The following is a 12212-nucleotide window of genomic DNA, read 5'->3' as shown; positions in this document are numbered from 1 at the left end:
GGCATTATAAAGATTGAAGAGATGAAACGTGGTTATGAATGAATAATTAAAACTATCTATAGAAGCCAAGAAAAAGTAGTGGATGTACAAAACAGTGACGTAATATTTCAGGTAGAGTGTAATTAGAGCAGGGGCATGGAGTGAACAGTTCCAGGAGCAGTAACAGCTAAACATTGAATTTTCTGTTTGAAAAGTAGAGGAGAACCCAAGAAGAGACATAATGCAACTTAGAAAAATATTCTTCAAGTAATAAATCTAGCTGTGTCAAACATTGGCCTATAATTTTGAAAGCTTTTTGAATACCTTGGTTCAAAGATCAGGACTGTGTGAAGACTGGAAAACATGAATAGCAGACTTAGCAGACACTATAAGTATTTGAAATATAATCTTGAAGAATGATGTGAATGTCATAACAGTGACTTCTCTGTCATATGACTAGAAGAAAAAAAATAGCAGAATATACCAATGATTAAAATATATAATACAGCTTAGTAGGTATGGAAAAATGAAGACATTGGTATCGGACACAAAGAATTGCACTCCAACATCAAACTGATTAAAATATTTTTGGAGAAATGTTTATGTGAAACAGTAATTATTTAAAAATAACTAACTATTCAAAACTAACTATTTAAAAATAACAAAATTTGAATGGTTTGAAAAAATCAGCCAATCAGTTGCAGGTATACTCTATAAATTTCAATTTAACGGTAGTCATAACATCAGATTATTCAAAGCATAGTATGCATAGTAATGAGATTGCATGTGCCCATCCAATTGCATTTTATTATCTTTTGTGTAATTTACCCACTGACTGAAGGTTTCTGAGCCAATAGATTATTTTTTACATCTATCTATTATTGTACTGCACTGATAGCTTTCGGCAAAATACTTTCCATTAGACTTATGTTTTTTAAATCATTAATTCTGCTTGCCGACACAGTTAAATTAAAGACAAATTATAGTGTCTCCCTCACGTGCAATCTCATTCTATATATATTATGCTTTGAAGGATCTGATTTACTGACTGTCGTTAAATTGAAGTATTAATCTATCACCTCTGAACCAATCTATTACCAGTAGATATCTGGCACTACTATACATTTTCAGTGTACTATAGCACTTAGCATACCATTGACAAGTGCTGCCATTTGTGAAATTAAAGTTTAATTTATGTAGCTTTCACTTGGAGTTGAAATAATTTGAAGTTATATATAAAAAATGGAAGGAAACATTCCACGTGGGAAAAATTATATATAAAAACAAAGATGAGGTGACTTACCGAACAAAAGCGCTGGCAGGTCGATAGATACACAAACAAACACAAACATACACACAAAATTCAAGCTTTCGCAACAAACTGTTGCCTCATCAGGAAAGAGGGAAGGAGAGTGGAAGACGAAAGGAAGTGGGTTTTAAGGGAGAGGGTAAGGAGTCATTCCAATCCCGGGAGCGGAAAGACTTACCTTAGGGGGAAAAAAGGACAGGTATACACTAGCACACATGCACATATCCATCCACACATACAGACACAATGCCCTAGTCAATATTTATGCCACTCCAACTCTCAACCCCTGGCCACAGGGATCATATCCCTGTGGTAGATCAAGGTGCAACACCTGTCCAATCCACCCACCCAACACTTTGTACTCCAGTCTTGTCATAATATTGTCCTACCCATCCAGAGGTGGGGCAGCTATGCCATTACCATCTCTGCTGCAAACACTGTGCAGCATTTTACGTCACTGTGATTACTGAACAGCTGTCTACCAGGATGAATGCCCACTGCCAAACAGTTGCCAAGAACATTGTTGACCACTTAGTGGCACAACATGCTCAATTTATCACAACATGATCAATTTCAATGCCTGCTTCACAAATTGGGCCATCTGGATCCTTCCTTCCACTATCAGCTTCTCTGAACTGCACAGATGGGAGATATGCTTTGCAACATATCTTTCACCTGATCATATTGGCCTCAATCTCCAGTAACTATTGTCCCCACACCTTCCAGCCATGAGGTTACCCTTCCTCCACTCCCCATTCCCATGCACAACCATGCATCACATGCCTAGCCCATGCACCTATCACACATCCCTTCCACATTCCTAGCTGGCAAACTGGCTGCCTCCCTCTGAGCCATCCTAGTCCCTCTCCCTGCCTCTCACTACTCTCCCCCTCTAAGCACCTACTCAACACAAGGTGTGTGTGTGTGTGTGTGTGTGTGTGTGTGTGTGTAAAGGATAGCTCTGAAAGCTAGCAAGTAGCAAGTTTTCTCTCTCTTTTTATTCTTATTCTCTCTCTCTCTCTCTCTCTCTCTCTCTCTCTCTGACTCTCTCTGACTGAACACTTCTACTTTTCAGTAAGTGGTCTCCTTCAATTCAAATTTAATAGGTGCCACCTCTTGGCAATCATTTTTCTTTAATTATTAAATTGTGTTGTATGAAAATCGTATGTTTATTATTGCCTGTAACATAGTATACGGATAGATATGGTAATGATGTTTTAGTGTCATTGATTGTTGTTTGATATAAAAACAAATGTTTCTTATGCATGTATAATTTTACAAAGTAATGATTTACTAGATTAGTCACTTGGTTTCAGTTGCAGTGTGCCAAAATAATTTTCTCCACTTGCATTCTGATTTTAAGAATTCCATCTTATTGTGTTGTCTCTTGACCGGCTGTTTTGAACGAATAATGGTGTACTTTTTTCCTGATTGATTACTGCAAGTGCTCTGTGTATTTATTGCCTATGATCCTAATTTGTACAACTCTGACTCCGAATTACTGCAATGACATTGATGAATTATCACACTAAAGATAATGTTCTTAATTGTAGAGCATCGGGTAATTCCTCTTTGTTTTCATGCTACATGTAAAAATGGGCCGCATTGCTGATGCATTGTTCTCTGTCGGAGACATTTTGGTATTATATAAATATATATATATATTTTTCTTGTTTTCAGGCCTGACCTTGGGATGCAGCCAATAGAATCACTGCCTCATAGTAACAGGGAGGCAAATAGCAGCAAACAAGATGTGAAGGAACCACCACCTCGGGAGGAGGTTCGCATTGAACCTGTAAATGGCGTCGTCCAGCCTCCCGTTCATCCACCACCAGATCGGCCGGGCCGTGTCACAAACCAGCTGCAGTTCATGCTGAAAGCAGTATTGAAGGCAGTATGGAAGCATCAGTTTGCATGGCCTTTCCACCAGCCAGTGGATGCGAAGAAGCTGAATCTTCCAGACTATCACAAAATCATCAAACAACCAATGGATTTAGGAACAATCAAGAAGCGTCTCGAGAACAATTACTATTGGAGTGGGAAAGAGTGCATCCAAGATTTCAATACTATGTTTACAAACTGTTATGTTTATAACAAACCTGGTGAAGATGTAGTTCTCATGGCACAGACATTGGAGAAGCTCTTCTTAACAAAAGTGGCTGCATTGCCAAAAGAGGAAGTTGAACTGGACCCTCCACCACCTAAAGGAGTCAAAGGGAAGAAAGGCCGAACAGCCGGTGCAACAGGCCAGCGTGGAAGACCATCTAGCAGTGCAGCTAGTGCTACTGTAAGTTCCAGTATATCAAGTTCAGCTGCCACAAGCCAGGCGGCTGCATCTTCAGCACCACCAGCAGCTAGTTCCACCGGTTCAGCACACCTTCCCCTAGTGACAAGAGCACCCTCAACAGTGCCCGGCAGCACAGCGACAACCACTGTTCCTATAACAAGTGGATTGTCCCATGGTACACACAATTCACTTCCAAAGCAAGTGGCAGCACCCACCAGTGGTTACATTGCACAACCTGCTGTGATGTCTCAGATGGACAGCCAACCACAAACTGCTGCATCTATACAGAGCCAACCTGCTGCAGTTGTTCCACCAACACCACCTGCCAAGGTGAAGAAAGGAGTGAAGAGAAAGGCCGATACGACAACACCTAGTGCGAGTTCTTACGATCCCATATATCAGCCGGCTGAACCGAAAGCAACAAAGATGGCATCGCGGAGAGAATCGGGACGGCCGATCAAGAAGGTGGTGAAGGATTTGCCACTCTCACAAGCACCACGGCAGGATGATGTTCTTCCTTTCCATCAGGCAACTGTTCCACATGCTGCTTCAGGTGTAAGTTCAATAGTGAAGACTAAGGACAAATTGAGTGACTCTCTAAAAGCGTGCAATGAGATATTGAAAGAACTTTTTACAAAAAAGCATTCTGGTTATGCTTGGCCATTTTACAAACCAGTTGATGCTGAATTGCTTGGTTTGCATGATTACCATGACATCATTAAGAAACCAATGGATTTAGGCACAGTAAAGCAGAAAATGGACAATAGGGAGTATAGGACAGCAGCTGAATTTGCTGCTGATGTTAGGTTAATATTTACAAATTGTTATAAGTACAACCCACCAGATCACGATGTAGTTACAATGGCAAAGAAATTACAAGATGTGTTTGAATCAAGGTATGCGAAAGTTCCACCAGATCCTGTTGGTGGCACAAAAATGGAAACTGCTTCATCACAGTCATCTGATTCAGAATCTAGTTCAGAGTCATCTTCAGAATCATCTGATTCAGAAGCTGAAAGAGTTCGAAAATTGGCACTTTTACAAGAGCAATTAAAGGCAATGCAAGATCAGATGCGAAAGTTGGTTGAAGAAAGCTCAATGAAAAGAAATAAGAAGAAGAAAGATGAAAAAGAGAAGAAGAAAAAGAAGCCAGATAAGCATGCACCAGTTGCCAAAGAAACCAGACCTTTACCTGTTACAGAACCTGTAGTACCTAGTATCCCAAGTGCTCCTTTAGGAACAGCTGATGTGAAACCACCGCCTGAGCTACACCACACTGCCCCTAAACCAGCCGTGCCGCTTACTCCAGCACCTGCACCAGTTGTTCCAGCCCCAGCACCTGCCAAAGCTACTAAAGGAAGAGCAGTACGTGGAGCGGGAAAGGCACCTGCAGCCAGTGCTCCTTCTCGACGGCCTAAGGCAAATTCTAGGTCAGCTAGGGGCAAGAAAAAGGCTTCAGCTGCACCTGCCCCCTTAGCATTTGAGTCAGAGGATGAGGACAGTGCAAAGCCAATGTCTTATGATGAGAAGCGCCAGTTGAGTCTTGACATAAATAAATTGCCTGGAGACAAGCTGGGACGTGTTGTGCATATTATACAGTCTCGTGAACCATCATTACGCGATTCAAATCCTGATGAAATTGAAATTGACTTTGAAACATTGAAACCATCCACACTTAGAGAGCTCGAAGCATATGTTGCATCTTGTTTGAGAAAAAAGCCTCACAAAAAAGTTGCTGGTAAGTCAAAAGATGAACAGATGGCAGAAAAGCAGCAGGAGTTGGAAAAGAGGCTTCAGCATGTATCTGGACAGTTAGGTTCAGCTAAAAAAAATGCCAAGAAGGATGAACACAAATCTTTGGATGTAGGAGGACCAACATCAAATCTTTCACAGTCAAGTTCGAGTAGTTCCGATTCTGATTCAAGTACATCTAGCCTTTCTAGTAGCTCTTCTGACTCAAGTGACTCAGAGGGTGGTTTTCCTGGGTATTTGAGGGGAGGGAAGCATAAGAAAACAAAAAAGGAAGGTCATCAGAATCTGCAGAAACCTGCATCAGAAGCACCTGCTGCACCAGAAAGTTCGGTGATGCCACCAGTTACTAATTTGAGTATGTCAACCACAGGACAGACAATTCCTCAGAATTTGGCTCGGAAACCACCTACGCCTGTTAATAATGCCACCAGTAGTAATCAGCAGGCAGCACCTGTCACAGACCCTTTAGCAACAGTGGATAAGCAACAACCATCTACTATTTTGCCTCATTTAGTTCGGCCTCCAATGATATCCCCCACATCGGCAAAAAAAGTGAACCCAGGTTTCTCCAACACAGCCAAGCCCAACATTCCCATTTCTGATGCTGCTTCTGCTGTTCCAGTTGCAGAAGAGCCCCTTTCCTCAATTATGACATCACCTATTGTACCAGTGTCAGACACCTCGTTACCTATTCCTGTCACCTCCGACTATGACAAAACAGCTGTGTCACAACCTGTGTCAGTACCACTAATGAATACTTCACCAACTAATCCACTTTCTCAGTTTTCCCAGAACATAACACAAACCTCAAATATCACTCACACATCACAGACTGGTATTTATCCTTCATTTGATATGAATATGACCATGTCTTCACCTAATATAAATTCACAGCAGCATTCCACCAATGGCTACCCTCACATTGCCAATATGTCAGCTATGCCATCTGTTAAAATGGAACCCCAGACCTCACCTTTGGTAAATTTTAATCATTCAAACAGCCTTAATATGCAAACTGCCATGCCATCAATATTTGATCCCCTCCCTGTTACAAATATGCCTCCAGCTGCACCAGACCACCTCCCAAAAAAGGAAGATAAACCAAATGCTTCATCTCTACCTCAGTCTCATGTCAACAAACCCATGAACGACAGTTTGATGAATCACATTGTAAAAGCAGAAAAGAAAATATCCCCAGAACCTACAAAATCTCCTGTATCTAACTTTGCTTCTGCTTTTAAGACTACAAGTTTGAAAAATTCAAGTTCATGGTCGTCTCTTGCCCAAGCTTCATCGCCACAAAACATTGCTGCGCCTAAATCATCATCCATAAAAACTACAGTGAAGGAAAGTTTCCAGGCCTTCAAGAAACAAGCAAAAGAAAAGAAAGATAGGGAACAAGCTTTCAAAGAACAAGAAGAACTTCGTCGCCATAAAAAGGAACAAGCCGAGAAAGAGAGGATGAGGCAAGAAAATGAGAAAAGGAAAGAACATGATGACGATTCACTAGAGAAGTCAAGAAAAACCAGTGATAACCAAGTTTCTCGACAAGAAGAGATGAAACCTATTGATGACACTGAGGGTGCAAATCACCAGTCTGTGAACAAAGCGGCTGCTGAAAGGGAGAGACAAAGATTAAGGGAACAGGAACGGCGCCGCCGAGAAGCAATGGCTCAGCAGATTGACATGAACATGCAAAGTGAGCTAATGGCTGCATTTGAGGAGTCATTATAATGACATGAATTTATTATTATTACTCTATGTAATTATTGGAAATTTGTCAAGGACAGTTCCATGTTTCTACAAGTAATTGACAAATAAGAAATCCTTGCAGGTTTTAAATAAAATTTCTAAATTAACTGAACAAGAAGATATTATTAAAATGAATATGTTTTATAGCTCTGTTCATTTGTATAAGTGATATAAAGTGAACTTATGTGTGTGATCATGTAGATACTATTATTTAAGAGTGTCGTATACTTAATATTGATGTTATGTGGTTAGACCGTCAAAAATATCTTCAGAGTTTGTAAATAAGGTGGTAACATGATTATGGTTATGATAATTTATTGATTGGCGTTTCCCCAGTCTTATGTGTGAAATATGTATATTGTTATTTTCTTATTTCCCCACCAGATCATTAATTTTTAAAAATCATTGATAGTAATAAACTGCTTTGATTTATTGTTACTTGCCTAAGTCACAACATTTATTCTGCTGACATGGTTGAATTTGATCGTGCTCGGGAAAGAAGTAAAAATATATATATATCTATATATACAAACGGAAAAAAAAGAAGAAACTAAGGACAGCTGCACTTCTTCAGCTGTATGAAACTTTTAGAAACTGTGCATTCTCCAGTAAACTTGCAGAAATGATGACAAAATATTAATTTATTTTGAATTGCTGGTACGAAATTGCGTATATAAATTCTTTCGCATAACTTTTAGAGTTGTGAGTAGTGTCTTACCTGTAATAACTTATTTACTTCTTAACACTTGCTTACTCTATTATTTAAGGGCAGTGTAATTGCCTCAAGGTAATTCTTACATTTCTTCAGAGATGACTATTTTTTAAACTTTCAGCTGATGTAAGATGTTTGTTTTTTGACTGGTGTAACATGTAAGCAACTACATGTGGTCATGTGATTGGCCATAGTTGGACATCCTTTCTTGCAACTCCTTTGTAAATACTTGAGATTAACTTGTATGAATGTTGAGTAAAGTGTCTATTGTATAATTATTTCCATTGATAGAAATTAGAAGGTGATTTATTTTGCATTTCTTCCTTGATTTGCATACTGTTTTTTGTATATAAGGGCTATGTAGTAGACTATTATTGTACATCATTCATTTCAGAGAGTTTGAGTATTCGAGGAAAACACAAATATTTTATAGTTGCCAGTTTTACATCTAAGAAGGTTGTCTTCTTTGAATCTTGCACAACAGACTATTTTAAATTTTTAATTTACGTGCATGCTCTTCTATTTGATTTGCCGCCATGTATGAAGCAATATTTCATCCAGAAGGACAGAATAAACTGTAAGATGTGTATCATTTATATATTCTCAGTATGTTTGTCATGCTATTTGTAAAATAAAAACTACACTTATTAATCTGGCCTGTATTTCATATTGAAATTAATGGCAAGATATTGTGTTTTAGCTGCAGAAATTGGTATGAAAATTGAAGTTGTAAATTTTGATGTTGCTTAGCTAACTATTAGCGAGTTACAATCAAAACATAAACAACCAAAATATAGATATTAGAATGAAATGTGGAGTTTGATCTAATGAGATACATAAGATGATAAACTTCCAAGCAGCATTGTCGGTTTGTAAAGATGTGTGTTGTTTTTGTCTGCAATTTTCCTTCTAATACCCATATTCAGTACCAGTCAGGAAAAGTGTTTTATTAAAGAGCAGAAGTTTTCTTTCATGGGAGATCAGTAATTTAATGATCTCTAATCAGCCTCATAACCTGCCCAACAGCTTAAAAGAGTGAAATAAATTACAATTGTAAAAATTCATGTTCAGTTTATTGCTTCCAGTATGGCAGTTTGTGCTATTTCTTTGCTTAATTTGATGTTAGAATATTCATTGTACTTCTCGAAACAGCATTTTCAGAAGAACCTTTCTAACTCTTACCAGCATTGAAATCAGTCAAAACAATTTGCCATTAATGGAGAATAAGTCATAAAACATGACCTCATATTCCATGGATGTAGAATTTAATTATTTACATTGGTATCTTATTCTTCCATTTTCATTTCAGATAGTGTTATTTATTCTGGCACAGGGGATACAGTATTTTATTGTAAATATACTTGATAGATAATTAAAACAGTAGAAGAAAGATTTTTTTTTCTAAAGAAGCTTGGTTGTATGTTGGTTATATATGTTTATATATAAATGATAACTGTACTTACGTCAGTATTTGTGTGTTAGTGACTCTTGTAGCATATGAATCCTCTGTTCTGTTTTCGTTCTATAGTACCCTGTTTGAGTTCACTGAAAATGGTTGTAAATAGACCCACTACATGTTCACATATGTGAGCTATAGCAACTACTTGCGTTCTGACTGTTCAAGACTTCACTTTCCATTCAGTCTTGTTAAACTGTCTGTATTTTGGCCCCTTCTAATGACAAAGTTGAAAGTACGTCACGTTGACATTCTTTTATTTTTTCTGTGTAAAACCAATACTGTCAGCAGTAGAGCCATATGTGAGATTATGCATAACACTTTTTCAGTCATTCTTCCAATATCAAAAATGATAAGGGGAGATGTATATCTTACGTAACTGCTGCTGACATGTGGCATTACATTTAAAAGCAATCTTCAGCAAGCCTTTAGAGAATGTCAACTAGTAAATAAGTTCCCACAGGTAATAACGTGTGACAATTAGTACTTGTATTGCTGATTCTTTAGTAGGCAGTTTGTAGTTTTATTGTAGACATTGCATCATGCAATAAGTGTAGTATATAAGAGAATGATAAATCCAAATTTTTATGTTCATTTCTTAATTGCTATTGTGGGATGATGATTTGAGAGTTTCTGTTCTGTGATGTGAGCAGGTACTTCACCTCATTATGCTAGAAACCCTCGCCGCCCCCTCCCCCCAATCCGTTTCTCCCCCATTCCCTACATTAACTGTCTTCTTTCTACCCTTGACAGAAATGCATGCTTTTCTCCACAATTCATTATCCTGGAATTTATTGGTGTGTGATTGATCGTGTTCATATATTTTGCAAATTAAGAGTACGCTGATACAGTGTACTGAAAGGAAAATTCACTCGAGGAAATTTTACAGTTATGAGATAGAAGTGCTGGCTAGTACTCACCTTCAGGGGATGCAATATTTATAACTGCCAGTAATCACACATAAAAGTACACAACACTATCCTAGCTTTTAGTTGAGGAAGGAGAGGTAACTTATATTCACCCTGAGGTCCGAATAACCTGCCTTGCCATTTTAACCTTACACAACTTATTCTGTTCTCCTCCCAACGAAGAAACAAATAGTTCTGAAAGCCAGAACAGCGTCTTGTACGTTAATGTGTGTCTGTCTGCAATACTAAATATTTCACCTTGTGAATAATTTATGTGGTTTCCTATGTACTTTCTTGCTGTGGTTTTGTGGATCATAATCATGTTTTCATAGACATGCTGTATGTTACAAAAACCATTACTGGATCAGCAAACAATCTTCTAGTACTTTCTTGCTGAGAGGACAAGAAAAGAAAAGAAAATACTGGGTCAGTCTCCTTAATTTTTGTATTATTGAATGTTTTAGTTTACTTACATAAGGAAATGTCACAGTGAAATGAAACTGTAACAGATATGAAAATATTGTAGATTGTTATCCAGACATGAATAGATTTCCTCATTTTTGTTAACATATCATTCATTCCTGAAGTATTCTCCGAGTCTTACACCCATTTTCACATAACATTATAAACGAGGTTTCCTGCCTTAAAAAGGCTAATCTTCCTGGCCTCAGGTGAAGAGTTGCTCACATTGCATTTTAGCTGTTGGCAGTTAAAACAAGAATACCTGTTTTAAGATCAAGGTGAATTGTATGGTAGGCAAGTTGTCCATTTTTTCTCATCAAGTTATAACAGTAGTGGAAATAATATTTTCTGTTTGAAGATTCAAAATGTAATGCCATTATGTAGCTCTGATCATAGCTCGCAGATCCCCCTTTTATTACCAGAATTCATAAATTAGGCAGTAAAAAATATTAATGTATGATATTTTTGTACCAGAGCACTGTTAAGGCTTCTGTTTTCCAGTGATGGCCTAGTACCCCATACCTGTCTTCATATAATTGCCCTTAGTAACTGCTCTAAGTTAAACATGTACCTGTTGTGGCATGTATAATACAAACTTTACTTAAGAAGAAACCTCTGTTTCTTGTACATGTTGAAATAAATCATAATTCCTTGTTGTAATATGTCCAGGTTTCTGGAGGCATTTTCTAAAAATAAAGCTAAAAAAATCCATAGATTGTATGTCTAATAGTGCAGTTGTTGCCATTATTTCTAGTGTAAATCAAAGAAAGAAAGAAAGAAAGTCATTGCTATAGTAGTAAAAAGATGGTATATATTGCAGTCAAAGATTGGAGATTTCATCTAACACTGCCCATATTTTTAGCAGGAAAGTGTATTGGGCAAATGTTTGTTCTGCCATTGCTACTGCAGTTGCTACAGGTCTGTTGAGATCGAGCAGAGACTTGGCTTCTATACCGGTGCAGTCAACAATAAATGATAAAGCGGTCTATAAAGCTCTGATCAAGAAAATTTTTTGAGTATGTGTGAAGAGAGAAACTCTCAAAAGAAATTTTCATATTAATGAATTAGCCATCTCTCTTTTGTTCCTCCACTGGCTCTCACCCCATACTTCTGTCTTTTTTCTTATTCAGGAGTTAAATAATAAAATTTGGATAATGACCTTTTCACATTAATCTGTGTCTGTTCCAAGTATCCAAAGGCCATGGGAAGTTAAAAAATTGTCAGTGCCAAGTTTCTGATAGGCCTACATGAAATAGACCTAGCAAATTATATACTGAATAGCCTATAACTTGTACTCATGTAATTGTCAAAGAGTAAAGGTTGTGTGTGTGGAGGGGAGGGGACATTAGATCAGGAAACTGTAACACTGCAGTAATTACTTCGTTGGACACTTGTGTCTATTTAGTGAAGCAATTTAAATTAACAGTATCAGAAGAAAAATGCCCAGAAGATGAGAGGAAATGGAATACTTGCATATCTTTGAGCAATAAGTAAATGAAAGCAGAGAGTAAGTGGTTGTCACAGGGATGGGGTCATCAGAAAGTTTTAGGGAAGGTAGGAGTGCAGAAGTTGAAATTGAAGACAAAGAAAATAAA

General features: G+C 37.8%; 1 protein-coding gene across 3 annotated transcripts in view; it reads left to right on the top strand.

Annotated features, from left to right (window-relative positions):
- LOC124796466 (bromodomain-containing protein 3-like) overlaps positions 1–11330 on the top strand; it is a 107312-nt gene extending 95982 nt beyond the window's left edge. For all 3 annotated transcript variants that reach the window (XM_047260690.1, XM_047260692.1, XM_047260691.1), the window contains one exon: positions 2969–11330. In XM_047260690.1, the coding sequence (XP_047116646.1) occupies positions 2982–7061 (4080 nt within the window). In that variant the 5' untranslated portion in view covers positions 2969–2981 and the 3' untranslated portion in view covers positions 7062–11330. The remainder of the gene's footprint in view (positions 1–2968) is intronic.
- Positions 11331–12212: the final 882 nt, after the last annotated feature.

The sequence above is a fragment of the Schistocerca piceifrons genome, chromosome 4 (assembly GCF_021461385.2).
Source record: "Schistocerca piceifrons isolate TAMUIC-IGC-003096 chromosome 4, iqSchPice1.1, whole genome shotgun sequence".
Lineage (NCBI taxonomy): Eukaryota > Metazoa > Arthropoda > Insecta > Orthoptera > Acrididae > Schistocerca > Schistocerca piceifrons.
Note: the sequence above shows the minus strand (reverse complement) of the source record. Positions and strands in the feature narration are given on the sequence as shown.